Below are 19630 nucleotides of genomic sequence, written 5' to 3' on the forward strand. Positions count from 1 at the left end.
ACACGTAATCTAGTACTTTAAGATGGTAACCTACTCCTGTTATTTCATGATTATCCTTCCTTGATGAACCTCGACTATGACCTAAGCAACAGAGATGTCAGATTTTCCACACTTAGCATTTACACTACTTAGCCATTGTATTTCTCATAATGTAATTGCAGTAATAGACCCTTTTAGAAAAAGGAAAACAGTTTGTTGTGAAGGTATTTTGTGTAACCCTTAAATCTCAGACAGGAACTTTAGTGAGTAATCTAGTATGAGCTTTTCAGCACACTCCTGTGAAACTTGCTACTGTAAGGATATAAGATTGGCATGTGGTGAGGTGGTGGTGTAGCATTTGGGCCTTGATAAGCTATTCTGTTGTTTGAACACTGGATGTCTGATCCTACTTCTTTTGGGAAAAAAAAGAAAAAGTTGGTAAAGATCAGTTCCTGCACAATAAAATTCAAATGCTCTAATAGAATAATAATAGTAAATAACTTGGAATTAAGATGTACGTATAGAACTCTTGAATACCTGTGTGGGGTGGTGAAACCACAAAAAAAAAATAACAAAAGCAAATAATAAACACACAGGTTCAGTAATTACTTTTCACGATAAAACATTCCTCATCAAGAAACTGTTTATCTATTAATCTGTCGCTCACATCTCCATTTTTCTCTTCACCTCTGAGTTTAGAGGCTGCTCAGAGTGGCTGCCTTCCACGAAATCTCTTCTAGCCTGAGCCGTGCTTCTGTGCTTCATCCTTACCAAGGCCGGCAGTCGTATCTTCCTAGTCACGACCTGAGACACATCTGTTCTGTCCTCTCAATAGCTGTCAGTACTCCATATTGCTGTGCCATCCTTCACCTTTTATTTTGTGCGTGTGCTTTTGTTGTTCTTTCATCTTTTATTTCTTCTCTGATTTTTTTTTCTTGTGCTATCTGGACTCCTGCAGCTGAGTTTGGAAACTTCTTGCAGCTGAATTGATCTTTTTGTGTGTTTTATGAACACAGTACCAATACTTTCTGACAAAATCATTGTGATTTTTTTTTATTTTCTCCTGAAGCGGTGTGCATATTTGAAGGCAGAACCTACTTTGAAGGACAAAGAGAAACTGTGTATTCAAACTCAGGGGACTGCGTTCTGTTTGAATGCAAGGTAAGAACACTGGCTGGAAATTTTTTTTGTTGCATGTTAGAAATATTGAAGTCTCACTGAACGAAACTGTTGAAACGCAGGGGGGGTGTACTTTGGGAAGTGGCAGCTGAAAGCAGACTTGAGGGTCCTGTGATTATTTTGTCTTGCTGAGTTCCACAACAAGTTTTGCAAATCAGTTTATTTTTGTAGTTGCAAGCCTTGATTATGCAACCTGACAACTGACCTGCATTCTTTCCTCCTCCTATATCGTGACTGTCATATCGTGACTGTCATCAGTAATGAAAAACACAAAAGCTGCATTATGTTTCTGTTCTGCAACACCTGTGCAGTGTTGTTCAAAATCATATGCTCAGTTACAAGGATGTGCAAATGTAATGGGAGCATAATTTGGAATAATTGTTAGTGGCAGTGATACACAAAAATGAGGGAAAAAAGCTGGCATGTCAGGTGTCTGATTATGTTTCTGGTGCTGGAGATCAGGTGGAGTCACTGCTGAATTTGCAAACAGAGCACAGCTGGTGCTGAAGCAGCCTTACCCGGCCGCGTTAGCCGTGTGGCTCCTCAGAGCGCAAATGCAGATTCAAAGGACAAGACAGCGCAGCCGCTGGCTGGCGATGCTGCAGAGTGATGCTGCAGGCCTTGCCTCCCACCCCCCCCTTGTTGGGCAGGGGCCGTCGCTTCCCCGTGGGGCTGTGTGCCCGATGTGGAGCCGGACAACTGCATGTTTCTAGGACAGAGAGAGGGTGGGGAGAAAATCCCCAGCGTGTTCAGTGCCTGGGGCAGCCTTGGAGGAGGGTAACTGCCGCATCCAACAGCTTACAGACTCCCCTGGGCCTAGGCTGTAGGACATCCAGACTGTCAGACCCAGAGTAACTAGATCAACATCCTTTCTGACTGTGAAGGCCAGAAAGCTGTGGCACATTTTGCCTGGACTTCAGGGCCAGGCCTCCTAAGAAATCTTTCCCTTCTATAGTGTAAAGCATATTGTGCCTTTCCTGTCTGGTCTGGGGGGGAAGTGGACCATTCTTCTGGAGATTTACAAACCTTATTTAGATGGTTTTGAACAAACATATTTTACAAAGTAGAACTGGTGACCATTGTCTTCCTGTTGTTGGTTTTTAATCTTTTTGAGCTTAATTCTATGAGCAGGTACTTTGAAACCCATTTGCAAAAGGAGGGAAGAAGGTGGCCTGAAATAATTTTGGAAACACTGTTGGTTCAGTTGTACAATTTTTGTATTTTCAACATGGCATTTGGGACATGAATTCTGTGATTAGTGAAAAAAAAATATATGTATGTATGTATAATTAAGAACCATCAAAAGTTACACGGTGTTGCCCTGTGTTCTTTACTGCTGGCAAGTATGATATTGTACGAGCACAAGCCTTTGGCTTTGCTGGTGTGTATTCTGTTGATCGGGCTTGTTTGCTGGTGGGCTGCCTGATTGTAGTGGTAGAAATATTACACAACAATTTTGGCTGATTCAAACTCTGCTTTTCAAGGACTGAAATACATATGGTTTCTAATGAGCAGCTTTGTGGATGCTGTTTCAGAGCAGAAAGTCTGCATACTGTGAACTGTGTGGGTCAGTTAGGAGGCTATACGTGGGCGCTGTGTTATCATCACCACAGTCCTCATAAAGGATGTAATTAATGATCTGCTCAAGAGAGACTTGATGGGAATGGCACAAGTATGGATTTTAAGCTTAAAGGCTACCGGTGATGTTAGCAAGGCAGCATAGTGAGTTTTTCTTTTTTTGCTTTCAGGCATGCATAATCCTAAACATTGCTTTTCTTTTTTCTTGACTGCTGCAGTTGCATCCCTTTTAGGCATGCACTTTTCTGCTTAAGTATTATAAAACAAATGAAAGAAAATATCTCTTTCATATTAGTTTGTAAAATATTTAAATGCAATCTTGAGTACTCTAATTGATGTAATTTCTGTTGAAGGGTTTGTTGTCTTTGGCTGGAGAGATTGCTGGGTATTGTCTGTTCTGGCGTAGAAACACGCAGCGGTGACTGGTTTGCTTTTCTGTGTGTTCAGGTTAGGGTTGTGTTAGGTCCTGGTTCAAGTTCATTTGAAATAAAGTCTGAGCAGTAATTGTGCTTATCATGTTTCATTTTTATATTTTATGCTTAAAAATAGTTTAAAATTAAGGGTTACACATGCAATAATTATATAAGCAATGTCATATTCGTGATTTTTTAGGAACTTTTCATCTATGTGGAAATAACAGGGTCCTGAATTCAGTGAGCTCATATTTTGACAAGATTGCTGATTTTAAGACAAATGCCACCATGGGAGATGTTGGTCTTGATTTCTGTCTTTGTCATATCATGACTAGAGCACTGCAGGACACATCCCTTAGAGCCCGAGGGCACCTAAATGCCACACATCTGTGGTAACCTGATTGCTAAGGGCAGCATTTCACTGTAGCCATATTGCGGTGACTGTACATATGACCACACTGAGTGCCTAAAGATACTCAGGTATGATCTTGCCYGTGGCTGTTTTCAGGGGTCAGATACAAGCTTAGATGAGAAACTCTCTTTTTCTTAACAGCAAAGTAGTGCCTAATTTGCTTTAATGTTACTATGACAGTTGAGATCAGAGATGTGCAAGTTTGATTTTTGTTTGATTTGTATGAGGACCCTTGACTCTGGGAACCTCTGCCTCAGTTTTTGAGAACTAATTGTTACCACTTCAGGCATTATGTTAGGAGAAAACTTTGAGGCAGGTTGCTTGAGAGTTAAGGTATGGGAAGAGTGAGAACTGTTTCCACATTTTTGCTTGCTGTAAAATGTTTGAGCATGGGAAAGTTCCTGATGATTTTATTGTGCTGAGTTTTCCTTTCAGACAGCTTTCAAAGGCACCTGGAGTTTGGCAGAAGCAACTTCTTGTTTGTAAATTGTAAAGCTAAAACCCAAATAAAGTTAAAGCATCATTCAACTTTTTTCTCTTCCTCTAATATTAATGAATTACCTCAATTTGACAGGATCACAAAATGCAGCGTATTCCAAAAGACAACTGTCCAACTTTGAACTGCCCAGAATCGCAACAGATCCCCTTATCTCACAGCTGCTGCAAAATTTGTAAAGGTAAGATAATAGCAGGATACATACAAGCTCAGTGTAATTTTCTGTTCTTACAGATCATACAGAGTTTTTTTTCAACATTTGAAGTAGGGTACTCCTAAACATTTTAATCACTGTAGACCTTATAAAGCTGAATATGTAAAGTCTGCATCATGACATCTGAAAATTGTTTATGAAATRTTGAATAATGTAAATTCTGTGTAACATGTTTGTTGACATGTGTGTGTTTCATTCTACCCAAAAGTGGATGGAAATCCAAAGACGTTTGAGACATAACTAGTGATTTTTATACTCTTTCTCCATTCCTATATCCAAACAAATTGAATGGAGAATGTAGAATGAAGCACACACATGCCAACAAACATGTTACTCAGAATTTACATTATTCGACATTTCCTAAACAATGTCCAAACAAATTGAGGTTGGAGAAATGTCTGTGTTCCGCAGCATCTTTGATATCTCTTTCTGAGAATGTTTTGTGCTGTGCAGTTGTTCACAGGGTACAGTAAATGGATATTGTTCTCTTGTATGTGGTTCTACTTTGTATCTAGAGGTAGAAGATTTGAGGAATATTTTTGTAAACTAGGTATCTCTGTTACACCCAGACAATCCTTAGCAAGGAAGGGAAATGAAGGAAATGCTCTGTGTCTTGAAGGAAATGCTCTGTGTCTGGAGTCTGTTCTCCTGATCTAAACTAATACCATTACCTTCAAAGCTATGAGCAATTGTACCTTCAAGAGGCTACATCTGTTTCTTCTGTAGTTAAATCATGATGAATTGATACCTGGAATGAAATAAGATGTCAGGCTCTTGGGCTGGCTTTAGATATACTTCAGTGAAAAGTCCAGCTATACTGGTTTTGGAGCCACTCAGTGGAAGCACAAAGATTAATGACATCAAGCAAAGAAATAAGAGCAAAATGGAAGAAAAGAACAAAAATTGATAGGTCTTGAAATCTGTCACAGTCAAAAGGGATTTTCTTGGTGATAATTTTCTGTAAACTCTTTTGTCGCTTAAAGAAATGAGTTCTATGTTTGTGGTGCCCAATATAGCTTGAAAGTTTTAATGTATACCAGATTAGTGCATTCTGAGCACTTTCAGTCCTACTTGAACCGTGCTAGTTTTGACTATAGGTTTTCATCTTTAAACAAGAAACTGTTGAACAGTATTATTCAGCAGTGTGTATTTTGTTGATTAATAGTGCTGATAGGTAACTGTAAAGAATCTTAAAACCCGCACTACTCCATGGATAATATGTACATTCATAATTCTGCAATACTAGCCAATGGGCTTGTGATATGAGCCAATCTGGGCCAGGAAATTCAGAAATAAGATGCTTGCTTTGCCATTAACTCAGGCTTCAGAGAGAGACAAGAAAAGGGCAAAGAGCAGATATTGCCATAGATAGGGCCAGAGATTGCTCTTAAAACACGTTCTGTGCCATATCAGTGAATTCTGCTGTAGTCAATGGTTTTTGAAGTGCCTTTAGCATTATTGAAAGTGTAGCGCTTTTAGGTTCTTTATGTCCTGTGTCAGATAGCAGCATTGTGCTAGTTATGGCAAATTCCAATATTCAAGTAACGTTATCGAAACATATCCCTAGGATATGGGGGAGAGACAGGGAGAAAGACTAGCAGAAAAGAGAGAATTGAAAAACATCTGCCTCTGTCACAGTAGGTCTGACATTTGTACTGTGACCATATCACTGATTCTAAGCTCTGTACATCTTGCATTTACTGGTTCTTCTGTTTCTCTTGTCCTGGTTTGCTTGGTTCTTGTTTTTTCACACTGTTCATGAACTGCTCAAGTGCAAAACAACCTTCTGATTTCAGTTCCAAGCAAACACTACTATTTTTCTGATCAAAATGTGCATATAACTGAGCTTCTGAAAAGTGACAGGTGAAAGCTCTTTCACAGCAAAATATGAAGCAGAAAACAGGCAGTGTGATGAAAAATAAAGCAATTTTTACAGTCAGCAAATATTCATTGGTTGTTGTTTTATAAGGGACCTGTGTTACAGTCTAATTCCAGCTTGGATTCTGGAGTCGCTGCTGTTGCACCAAGCCCAATCCCCTGAACCTGGCCCACATTCTTCAGTTCCCCTATGAGACATTTTAGACATCCAAGTAGTTACTGGAAAGAAACAATGAAAGACTGTTGCTTAACCTATTCTTATGTTTCAGTTAAAGAAAAAAACTTTAAATAAAATCATTGAGAAAACAGTGGAGGAGACTAGCTTCACACATCTTCAGAAAGATGTAAAAGTTTTTGAAGTTTCAAGTTAGTTACTGTAACCAGCTTGAATTCATCATAATGAAGGAAGATTTGGAGGTGTTCAGCAATATAGCAGCATTAGATTTCTTGAGAAATTTTGAACTAAGGAATTAAAAAAAATCTAATATGTTGAGAAACTCAATTTAAATCTTCTAGCCTAGAAAAGGAATTCAGAATCTCAAAAACTTGTAAGTAAGGTGCAATGAAAAACAGTTCCACTTGGGCAGGGGGAGGAAAAAGAGATGAATGCAAGAAAAAGAAGGATGACTAAAAGGTGAAGTTTTAAAAATAAATTTTTCTGGAATGGAAAGGAGGAAGCAATTAGGGAAGAGTATTTGATCTGTGGTGCTTAAAGGAAAAGGATGAGGAGAAGCAAAAAGCAAAAGAAGCCAATGTTAACCAAAGACTTTCAGTGAAATGTGGAAGGATTTTACAAATACCCTTGGGAACAGAAAGTGCTAGGAAAAAGAAGGTAATCCATTAGTAAATGTGCTACTGAGTATCTAAGCTATTGAGCTCTTTTTTTATAAAAAGTCCAACCATAAAAAAGAAACTGAAGAAAAATGTATAATTAAGAATGCTCTGTAAAAGTACTCATCAATGACAAGGAGACAGTAAGGGGATTTAAGCAAGCCACCTTTCCAGCTGCCATCAGTTCAATGGCATAACCTGAAAWTGAATTGAAGACCTCGTGATGGTCTGTTCTTGTGCCCTTTACTACTCCTTTCATCTGCTGCATGCTTGCTACAATTTATTTTTCTATATCTCATGCACAATGGAAAGGTATTCTTTGACCTAACTGAAAAAAGATARGACTGTCTTTGACAGGGACATTTTATAATCCTTAGATTCTTTTTAACCCTCAATCATATTTGTTTCTGTACAGGTCACGACTTTTGTACTGAAGGACATAACTGTATGGAGCATTCTGTCTGCCAAAACCTAGATGACAGAGCTGTCTGTAGCTGCCGAGATGGTTTCAGAGCCCTTCGAGAGGACAATGCTTACTGTGAAGGTAATACCTTGTAAAGGTGGTTAGTCCCACTGTATAAATTACTGTAGGAAGAATGTATTAATTTGTRAGTTCTCAAAGTGATGGGTCCATTGACTGCAATGAATTAAATTTACAGCATAGTAATCAGTTAAAATAATTCTCTCTCCAATTAATTTTTTTTTAATGTGATCAGTGTTGAAGTTACTAGTTAATATGGCTGAGTTCTTGAATTAGAAGTACACTCCCATAGGAAAATCTTGCCTTTCTTTTCATGATATTCTGCAAACAMATGGTACAACTACTATGCTATTGAGCTGTTCTTACAGTAAAGCTTAAGTGTTGGCAGCAGCATGGCCTTTTACCAATAAGCAGTTCAGTTCAGATTTAGCCTGCTAAATTGAAAGCTAAGCATCTGTGAGTAGAGTCTAAGGTACTCTGTAGTCCCATCTAATAACAGAATTGTTCTCTGGTGAGGTACAATTATATGGTATGAATCAAGGCCTTTCAAGACAGTTCCTTTGGCTAAACTCAGCAGAAATTGATGCCTGCAGCTCCCTTGAATGGGTAGTTACATTAACTTCAATGGGAATGCTTATGTGTAAGTTTACATGTGAGAATTCATGATTGTTTTCAGGAATGGAGTCTACAATTAATTAATCTTCACACACATCTCCATTTAATGTTTATTGTAAGCTTTTTGGTGGAAGCCTGTAGTCGAGAGTAGAACTGAAAACCATGCAAGAACAAATCCCTTGCCCCTCATCATAGCCAAGTGGACATGTGACACTAGGACTTGCTGTACAGCTTAATCTGTGGTGCAGCATCAGCCACTCTTTATCACATAGTCTTTGGAGATGAAACAGAGGTTTAATCTTGAATCTGAATTTCTGGGAATTAATCAGCCATTTCCCTTTTGAAAGGGTCACTAAAGCAATGGAATTACAGTGAAATCAGGCTCTTTAAGAATGTTTTTTCCACAGCTCTATTATTACTCTACTGACTGCAAAGGAGGCAAACTAGTCACACWCTTAGTGATCTCCACATCACTCAAACCAATTAGAGCCTGTGGCTATGCGTGAAACTCGCCAGGCATGTAATAAGCAAAAAATCATCCTGTGGTGAAATGTTTTTAGGTGAGGGCTCAGTAGAGTATCGTATGTGAGAGGGATGCATCCATACTGTAAATGAATTTGCCAGTTTGGGCAGTACCTGAACCAATATGATGATTTTTTGGGAAGGTTTCCTGGCCTGAGTGCTTCTGTATGGGTATATGAYATTGTTTCTTTGTGGTAGTTATTAATCTGCTTAAGTACTTTCAAAAAACTTGCAAAAGTGAATAATAGGTTGGAACATAATATTTCCTTTAAAAAAATTATTGTGATTGCTGTATCCGGATGCAGAGAATTCTCTCTTAATGTGTATGATTTATGGCCTGATTCAGAAACACTTACTAGCACTGAAGTCAGTGAGAGTAGGTTCCGCTAGGAAGATACAGCCATGTGAGCAAAGCTCAAGAGGTTGTGTCCTGTCACATGAGGCCTGGAACCAATCTGTATTATTTCTGGGGTGTGTAGCAATTTCAACAGCTATGAATTTTCCAATAGATTTTTAGTTGTGTATACACATACACTGTTTTTTTTATAATGCAGTGTTCAGTAATAATAATATGTATTTCCCAGTGTCTTTTAGCTTTATTCTCTTTTTATAGAAACATATAAAACTAATTAACATTAAAAGTATCTGGCGTATCTCCAGATATGTGTCTTTGTCTTAAAGTTTACACTAAGTACTACTATTTCTTTCTTCTGTTGCTCCTTGTTAGCTCCCTCTTCTGTATCATATTGTCCAAGCTCATTACAGAAAGAACTGTGAATCTTGTAGAATTCCCTTACAGATTTTTAGTGTAAAAGAAATGCTGGAAAAGGTCTGTCATTTTTGTGGTTTATAAGAGGGCCTATGAAATAAGGTCTTTATTAGAGAAATTCGTATTTTTAGGAATTCTTGAGGCAGGAAGAAAGKATACAACCAAGTGCAAATATAAAGATGAATTTATCAGTAACATTCAAGAAGCACTAATGCTTTACGAGCATCAACTTTTGAATTTAGTTCCTTGCCTTCATAATTTTATAAAATTAAAACTATTAATGTGAAGCAATACAAGAGAATTTGCTGTATTTTTGTTAACTTTACAGAATGGCTTTATATATTTTTGTGTGTTTGAACATATATGTATATATGTATCTATGTATATGCATACATATGTACATATTTTATATGTGTGYGTGTGTGTATGTATGACAGGTAAATAGTGAATGGTGGGCAAGAAGTACCTCCACCCTTGTGAGACTCTGGTAGATCCTTGCAGTGTGGTCAGTCATTGTTTTTTTCCTAAAATTTTTGTTCATAGCCTCATTATCTCCAACCCTGGAATTGTTATCACATCATCTTCAATACCTGCCTGAATTTCTTAAAAACAAAACACAAAGAAAAGGTTTGTTCCACCTCCCAGCACACACCAGAAAACACCCAACCCTCGAACCCCCCAAACTACCATCAACAAAAAATTGAAACCCAACCCCTATGCAAAGCCCAAGAAAAAACCTGAGGTTTCTTGCACCTCTTTTTTCCTTCTCAAGAGTTCATATTGTTCCTCTCCAACCTTCATAATCTTCCTTTTGCTTTTCTACTGTACCACATAAAGTTGAAGTTTCTCACATTTCTTCAAGTTCTGTGCAATTCTACTCTTTCATATTTTCCTATCATTATTTCGGACACTCTGCCTGGCCAGGRGTACCAACTTTGATACTGGATTCTGTCCTAACTTTCTCTTTTTTATTCTTTTAGTCCTGTTTGTTTAGAAAAAAACAGCAATAACAAAACCAAAACTCCAACATATACACAAGAGCAAAGGAGATTGGGGGAACTCCTGGCAATTCATTCATTTGACAGTGAATTTCATTTCACAATTCATTTGGGATGCTCTTGATGAAGACTGCTTTTTGGCAAAACCATATACCCACACCAAAAAGTCCTTCACTTCCCTCATGTGGTTATGGATGAAGTGATAATTGCCACCTAGCATGTAATCAGCCTTGCTGGGCCCTGTCAGCTTTATGCTCTGTCTTAAGCRTGAGAACCTGAAGGCATGTACTAGTTCTCTAGGGAACCAAAACCTGCTCAGTAATTTACTGCAGGGAGGTAACAGTGGTGGTGACCTCAGCTACGTGGTTGCAGAGTGACCCTGGCAGCTTCAGCTTTCTCACAGCCAAGGACGAAGGTAGCTTTGCTGCCAGTTCTGTACCGTAGCTATAGTGTATGGCGACTGTAATCCCAGTGTCTCTTCAGACATGGACTTTTAGTACCCTACCTCTTYTCCCAGCCCAAGTGTTTCTTACAAGGGGACCAGGTCTTTTTTTGTTTCTGGGAGGTGACTCAATCTTTTACAATGTAATAGCAAAGGGCACAATAGTAATAACAGAATGCTGTGTCCTTTATAGAGCCCTGTCTCTCATCTTGAAAGCCCCAAATGGTTCCAGTCTCCCCCTCTCAGCACATATCCTTTCTTCAGAACACCATTATTGTGCTTTAGTTACTAGTAATGCCAAGTGTAGAAATGTTAACRTACAGCCTTTCAGACAAGGTATTTTGTAGTTGTTGGGACCCATGGATATGATAAYTGTTTTTATGCTTGCACTTCACAAACTTAAGATAAGCTGCAAAATTGGATGTTATTGATTCAGTGTTAGAGCCAAACTTTASCAAATACGTTAGTGAAGAACAGAATAAAGAAGTGCTGCAGGATGTGGAAGATGAAAACCAGTGAGACACAAAGGCCARCAAGAGAACCCATCTGCTACCACCCTTCCCCACAAAAACCCTCAGTGTAACTCTGAGAACCACCAAATCCTACTTTTACATTGGGTCTCAGAATTTAGGTTCCTGCCATGTTGGGTTTCTTTCTTTCTTTATTTTTTTTTTACAGTTAAAAGTTCATGCCTCAGCACAGCCAAAATTAAAAGGATAGAAATAATAATGCACCTATTGGAAAAACTACTTAAAGYAGAAGAACAAAAATAAAAATATTCAAAGCTGGTTTAAGTTTGCATGTAGGAGAGCTGCATGAAATTCATTTGAATAATGAAGACTTTGGCTTCTGTGCTAGAAAGAATTGATGCTTTTCCAAAGCTATGTGATGTCTCTAGATACTGCTATGGTGGATACCTTTCTGTTTTATAATAATGATATTTTTAATATTTGTGTTTAATATTATGTCTGGTTTTCCCTTGGAGGACTGTTAAAAGCCATACTGTAAAGAGTCGGGACTTACTCATTTATATGCAGTTACAACAGTGCTGTGCTACAGTTAAGATYGAGAACAATTTCCACTTAAAAGAATTCTAAGTACTATGAAATCCGTTTTCTGCCTCAGGTTGTTGCATGGTTTGAGGTGCCTTATAGACAGGTTGAGTGTGGAATATGCTGTACTGTCTGGATAGAGGTGCTTTGAATATAGCATCCTTGGTATATAGCCTACCTAACATCAGCATTTTACAAACYCAGATCTGATGATGATGTGTAATCTATGTGGCCCAGATCGATACCTACAGTCCTTTCAAACTGACCCTGGCCCCAGGGAGTTATTTGAAATAGTGTTCAGTGCCCACTTTATGGTCRTGGAGTTATGTTTATGTTTTTAAGGATAAATGTGGGACTCTTAGCTACGACAGGATAAACTGATGCACTTAGGAGAATGAAATATAGATAGGTAGCAAGACATCTGCTGAAACAGGGTGCATAGCAAATAGTCTGCTGGTGATAAGCTTAGGTGTACTTCTCAGATCCTTGAACCCAAGCCATTTTTGTGCACTGAGGTGTGTGCCTTCGGCTRTTCTCAGATGTGTGTAGGGAGAGGAGATGTTACTTGTATTCTTCAGAGTCTGGGCTTGGAGGGAGTGCTTGAAACCAGAGTTTCTAATTTAATAAGAGYGCTCAACTCACTGTGTGCAAAATCTGGTTTCGCTTCAGAGCATTGCCAATGATCACTGATAACACAGGGAAAAGGGTAGGTTCAAGTAAGACAGGAGAATGCAGTAATCTTTTGTAAGCACTAGGAATGAGTGTGATCAGAGAAAACAAGTTATTGGATTATTTATCAAGAGAATTCTGCCTGATGCATAGGCCCTTTTACATCTGCAATTGACAAATTGACATTCTGGTTGTGTGCACCATAACGTTTATTTTCTGATATTTAATAGTTTTGTTGTTGTGGTAGTTGCACAGTATGCAACCTAGCTAACTTGTGCTAACAATATTTGGGAGTATTTAATATTATTAAATACACTTCAGTGAAGCCATACACCATTCTTCCTTCTAATTTACTCCCTTTCCTCAGTAACTCCTCTTGTTACTCTTCTGTTACCATGGTTGTCCTAGTTTCAAACTTGGCAGCTGAAATGAGACCACAGACTGAGTGACTTTGTCTACATTTCAGAACTGCATCAGCTTCTCTGAGCGAAGATTGAGGTGAGATGGTGTTCAGTTTAAAGATCTGCATTTGAGCTAGCTGTCTTGATTTCAATTATCAATGGAGGGAAATAGGAAGTTTTAGGGTATGTTTTTTCTCTTTCAAAAATAAATATCCAAAATAGAAAAGAAGTATMACTTTGCTGGGCTTCATCAAGATTYCCTCAGTTCAGTGCTTGTGTTCTCATTCTGGCTGGAAAGATTAACTAATGGGGGTTGTGTTTATCCATGTATTTGGGTAAAGATACCAGTAGGCAAGCACTGCATTTCATCATYTACCTAGTACATAGAATCTGTTGATAATCTTGCTGCTTCTCACTGTTTTTAACTATTGGCTATCCAGATTACAAAACAGAAGAGAATTTTCAGAATGAATCTGGTTTCTACWGACTGTAATAAAAAGAAGTAATCTTACAGAGCATAAAAAGAAATAATGAGTAGGATACGTTCTGCATTATATTGGCCAAGTGCACTAATCAACAACATTTTTTTCTCTTTAGAGAAATGTAGTATTAAGAAGAGCATAAATAAATAAAAGATATTTGAAATGGAGATAAAACTGAGAATATTTAAGAATATTACCTTAARTCCTGCAAGTCTATATTAAAGAATACTGGGCTTCTTGCTAGCCTCGCGATCGTGAGGGTATGTGCTGTCCTCTCTGCATGGGAACTCTACAGTATAGTCAGTATTTTACAGCTGGGAAGATTAGTTGAACTTCTCTTCTTACATAAATTCTACTTTGTGRGTGGGATGTGGCAGTAGTATCACATGTAACTACAAAATTAAGATTGCCATCTCTATCAGCTGCCAGTTTTTGAATGATTACTTTGTCAGTTTGGGTTGAAAAATTAATGAAGTAGAAAGAAAAGCTTTCATTCCAGGAGGGCAGAATGTTATTTCAAAATCTCTATTCAAGTAATTAAACATAAAAATTATGTTTATTTTTTTCTGAAAAAGGCAGTAATTGTCAGCTTATTTCCATCATTATGTCACTGAGAAATCTACATATGAAGAATTATTGGACCAGTCTTAATGTGCCAGTGTGGATTAGAGGGTGGGCCAAGTCCTCATTTATCATGGCTATTAGGAATATAATGAAGCATTTTCGTACTTCCAGCGTAGAAGGAGCATCCCTGACAGCAGTACATATGTTGTGTTCCTGAATGCTGTGCTTCTGGGGTACAGGTAGACCCAGTGTCTGTAAGTGTGGAATAGCTTGTACATATACGTATTGCAGGATGTGATTCAGTGTTATTTGKTTTTGATTATTTCTACAGGAAGGATTTTCAGACTGAATCTATCATGTCTATGCTTTTAGGATGAAAAAAATTTGAATCTAATTGTATAAAGGGAGCCTCTCAAACTCTTTTAAACTCTAATGTGCTCCCAGTACCTTGTAAGAATTTTTTTTTTTAACAGAGGACAATTGTTTTCCCCCAGCAATAAGAGCATATGCTGCATTTTGTTTTTTAAATGAGAAATTAAGGTGAAGTTTTTCATAGAAATCACCTAAATCTTCGAGGAAAAGAAAAAAGCACCTTAATTTTGTTCTTGTTTACCTTTAATTCCATTTTTTATTAGTAGCTGGGAGGTGACTACTGTGTAAATCAGATGCTCTCATTCTACTGAAAATTACCCAGAGCTGGGTGTTTGGTTTCCTTAGATAACATTTAAAACCTCTATCCAAATGTGCAGTGCATGTCTTATGGTATATAGTGGTTCAGTCCCCAAGAGCTACAGTGATCACACAAGTGCTAGATGTTAAACCAAATTGAAGTTAAAATAAAGATCCTTTTATAAAGTATGCAAAGGAATAGTAACCTCAGTGATTATATCTGTTATGATACTGAAACTAGTGTGACAGCCTCTCAAGAGAGGCTACATGGGTTGCGATATTGCCATTTATTCTTCTTTATTAATTTATTCTTCTCGAGAAGAATCTGATATATATTTATAGTTTCAGTATAAAAATAGTCTCTCCTTGATCTTATTCTCCTTTTTAAAAAGAAAAAAGCAAGAACATTAACAGAACAGTTGCAAGTGTTTCTAAGTTTTTGAAAATCGTAATTGAAAAATGCTAAGAAGAGTTGTCATAGTGAAAAAAAAAATTGTTTTGTAATTTAAGCTTAAACACCCAATGCAGTGCTGGGGGAGGGGGGAAGATCATGAACTGCAGTTGCAAAAAATTATTCTCAATTTTGAAATTCACTAATTAACCGTATACAGCATCCTTTATATTCTTTGTGTGCATCTACATCAGACTGGTGCATAAGGAAAGCCCCTCGGGATGTTTTCATGTCTGACAGATAACTATATATAATTACTTGTTTTATCGTGTATACACTGCCATATGAATTAATTATAAGATATTAAATAGTAAGAAGGTGCCGTTTGCCAAGTAAAACATTACATGATGGCAGACATGTTTTCAAAGATTTCTTGTGTTTTTTTTTTTTTTTAACTGTGTAATTTCTATGGGGTCCGGTAATGTTTTGATAAGACAATGATGAAGATTTCAGTTTCTTTCAAGTGTCTCACTTGCACTGGTAAATGTTGAACTATATCTCCTACTTGCATACTTTAACAAAGACAGTTTTATCTCAACAGCCTGTCTACGCATCCTTTCGAAAAATTGGGTCCGGTTGAAATAAAAACAAGCCAACTTTTAATCACTGTTAAAGATTAGATTTCTGAAATCCTATAATGTTGAATTGTGCYCTTTATCAGCTAGATAGAGCTTGTGTCAAGGAATGTAGAACTTGAGTGACTTTGCCTTTATTTTAGTAGTATTTTCTGTTCTAATAGTCCATTCTCGTTCTGCATGATGGGGACAGAGAAAACATGAACTTAAGCAAAAGTCAGAAATGTAATAATCTCTGAAGGGAAAAGCACCAAGATATGTGTGTGTGTTGTGTGCAGTTTCATTATGGGCAAAAAAGGGAATATACCTTATATGAGGATCCAATAATTAGAGTTTATTTTAAATCTAATGCTTTATCCATCTAGTGAAGCTGTAACAACCTGTTATTAGTCCATTTACGTCAGTGCTGATGCTTATAATCCAACTCTCTCAGTTCCTCTTAGGGACCATTAATGTTTCCGTAAAATCAATAGACAGAAGTAACTGCCCCTTCCCCTGGTGTTAAGTTCTCACCCTTCCTCTGTGTTGTTGCAGTGAGTTGTGTCCCAGGTTCTTTGCTGGAGCAGTATGATACTGATGGTGGAAGGCTTTATTCTCCGTGGTCTTAAGGTTAATAACTTAAGRTTATTTTTTGGTTTTAACCTAATACATAAGGGTACGTTCTTGTAGTAGATTATCYTCTATCTTCATCTGTTGATCCACAAGGTTAGTTACATTATGATTAAGTAGATTTTAGTCCTTCTTCACATGTGGTATGTTTTCTTTTAGGGGAGAAGAATTGCACAACTGCACAAAGACAAGCAAAAAAAAAGAGGCTGTAGTAAGTTACATAATAATACAATTAAAACAAGCAGAGAGATAGATAACATATGACCATTGGGTAACTTTGCTGTTACAGCTAGGCCTAATACTGGCTGTTGGTAACACCAAATTAATTGAGCCTAGGGCTACATATAGAAGGAGAAGAAAGAATCAAAGATTATCTACAGTGGGTGTGAGCAATGGCAATGATGGTGCAATCAACTGGGATAAATAATGTGGGAAATTGTGAGTAAAATATATAGTTTTGATTTAAGTTGATGTTATTATCTGCTGTGCAATATGTCAGATGGAAAAATAGCTGTACTGGATTTGGCAAAGCAAAGCAAAACAGGAGTATAGTGATGAATTTGTGACTCACTGGAATAAAAGGGTAATTAAACCAAAGGTTTGTCTGATGATGAAGAGCCTAGGAGTAGTGGAAGAGGAAGCAGGAAGGGCTGTGCCAGAGCCCTCAGGTATTTTGTCCTTCCAGACAGGACTTTGTGTTGTACGGTGAGAAGAAGGGCATGCACCGGAGACACAGAGACACACTTTTGTGAGCACGCAAGATATGGAGACAAAGTTGTAGCTGAAAGTGAACGGAGTGTGAACAGGAGCTCTGAGTTATGGTTGGGGGGAGTGAGCACTAGTAGCATTCTCATTGGAGCAATGATTTGAGGAGTTTTAAAGCTCTAGACACTTGAGGGAATTGGAAGAGTTTGAGGTTGAGTCAGTGTGTTTGGTGAAAAGAAAAAAAAACTGTTTTCACAGGTGAGTGAGCTGATGAGAGCTTGCTTCAAAGTTATGGAAGAAGAGTCTATCCTTTATTTTTTTAAGGAGAAGGAACTAGGGAGGGGAAGGGTTGAAGACTGGGAGAGGAACATGGTGAGCGAGATCTGGAAACAGGAGTGAAGTCAGTCAAGTAGAAAGTGAGTGAGGATGGGAAACAGCAGAGAAAGCTTGATGTCAGAGATAGGTGGGAAGAAGACTGTTATAGGTGAAGGGAAGACAAAGAGAAAGAAAAAAGACACTTTTTTTTTTTTTTTCCCTCTATGAGATCTTGTCCAGGGTGCAGGAGCTAGAATAAAGATTAAAGCTGCAGCGAATGGCTAGGCTTTAAATAATAGTTACAGAAGAAAAGGCAAAACAGTGGTTTGTGGAAAGAAGTAAGGCTGATAGCATAGGGAAAAAAAGCAATCTGAAGCAAAAACTGCGTGATYGTGAGGCTTTCTTTAAAGACAAACAAGAGATGTTGTAGAGCCGCAGAGTGGCGTACTGCTTGCTCTCTGTGGTGCATCACAAATGGATGGCTACATCTTGTACCAGGTCATGGGCAAGTGATGGGCATCAGTTTAAGAGCTGAGAGGTAGTCCAGTCATAAGACAGATACAAACAAATTTAAAATAATACTTCTGCCTGTATCTCCTTAAAAAGACTCATACTATTTTAAAAGCCACATTTCCCCTTTTCCCTGGTAGTGKCTGTTATGATTGGTCACTGTTCATTCTCCACGTTTGTAGTCCCTTAGCGGGTGAGTAGCATCTGCTGATTTTATGAGGCCTTTTGTCTGGGTCAGGATCTGAATGAGAAAGTGTCAGCTTTTCCCAGCTTATCCTTTTCCATATGAATCAGGTCAGTAGTGATAAAAATTAGGATCTGAAGGATCTTTATATGTTGAATGTTGTTATTGGCATCCATCTTTGGGAATCTCAGCAGAGAGGCCCAAGACAGCATAGGAATGGTGAGAAATTGGCCTCCCTCCCCTGAGCGACAGAGCCTTCAGGTTGGGACAGAGGTGTGCTGATGGGAGGGCTGGCAAACCTGGAGCTTTATGCTCATGAGTTGTCAAGGCAGAACAGTTCATTAACAYAAAAAAGATTTTTTTWAATTGTAARTYTAATTTATTGTGCTATTGGGTTCAAGGCACTTTTTGACATGCTTCCCAAAGAAAWTTTAAARAATACAGCTTTCARTGCTTCATTCCCCCCCTCCTCAAGGGGGAACTGAAGCTATTTGTTGCTAAAAATCCTGCAAAAGCATCTCCCTACCCATCATAGGCCTCTCTGGGTGCAAGCAATGAGATCACTTATGCTAGACACTGTTGARTTTCAGAGGAAGAGGCTGGAGGCAGGGCATTATTCTAGAAGCAGCCTTCCCTTTACTCTACAGCCCAGATTCACTGAGGTAGTACCAGACTCATTTGTTCTGGCGGGCTTTGGTGCTGGCTACAGGCAGTGATGGATAGTGAGGCCCAAGGAGAGGCTTTGTTTGTTGACATCTGTGTTACAATCCTTGGGTCAGTAATGACTTAGAGATTGCAGGTCAAATTCTCTTCTTATTAATGGGRTTATAAAACATAAATGGGAATTTCACTCTGGGGAATCAGATAGGAGTATAGAAGAAAGAAAACTCGGATTATGTATTTTGTATAAATTTTGTTAAGGTGTTTGGGAGGGTGAAGGCAGGCTTTTGTTGTTTTCGCAAGTATAAATAAACCAATACCAAATACTTCTGTACCAACCAATTTTCCAAAAATTCCTCTCACGTCTGTTCCAGTGGGAACAGAGCAGGTTGATCTCCATGACTACATTGTGCCAGTACATCACAGCTGGTGGCTCAGTATCACATCACAGACTTAAAGCAGACAAGTTTTTATTGTTGAATGTGCAAAACCACTGGAGTGATGCATTCGCCCTATTGAACTGACTGACTGCAGGATCTTATTGGCTAAACAGTAAGACATTAATGTACATTAATTTGTCAGCAAGGCTTTTTGGCAGGGTAAAATTAAGATAAATGTTGTAGGCTTGCTTAGATTTTGAAACGCRTCAGGTTTTCTATTGTATTGAGCGCATTTGTGTCTAAAGGTGAAGAAAAGGCCAAGCCAGTGTTTCAACCAATAGGCAGGATAAAAAGACTTTTGTTCTGATGACTTTTAAAGAGAACAAATGTCCCACTTCAGTCCTCCTTGATTTGTAATGCCTAAACCTAATGTATATGTAGCTTGCATATGAGGTACTAAAGGAGAGCAGAATCACTGGGTTTTTAGTGTGGTCACTCACTGCATCTAGTTTTGCAACTGCAAGTTGGCATTTGACTGTTTACCCTTTCTATCTTCACTCTTTTGTGTCTTGCAGCAATGTGTCATTTCATGCAAAG

The 19630-nt window shown here is 38.2% G+C and overlaps 1 protein-coding gene across 1 annotated transcript in view; it reads left to right on the forward strand.

The window, feature by feature from the left end:
- Nucleotides 1–1048: 1048 nt before the first annotated feature.
- Nucleotides 1049–19630, forward strand: part of LOC146588095 (protein NEL) — a gene marked incomplete at its 5' end in the record, with an annotated part of 88790 nt that continues 70208 nt past the window's right edge. The window contains 3 exons of the mRNA XM_085318541.1: nt 1049–1140; nt 4136–4238; nt 7396–7524. Coding sequence (XP_085174667.1) covers nt 1049–1140; nt 4136–4238; nt 7396–7524 — 324 coding nt within the window. The remainder of the gene's footprint in view (nt 1141–4135; nt 4239–7395; nt 7525–19630) is intronic.

This window comes from Rhea americana, unplaced genomic scaffold (assembly GCF_003343005.1).
Source record: "Rhea americana isolate MKP2758 unplaced genomic scaffold, rheAme1 scaffold_54, whole genome shotgun sequence".
Classification (NCBI taxonomy): Eukaryota; Metazoa; Chordata; class Aves; order Rheiformes; family Rheidae; genus Rhea; species Rhea americana.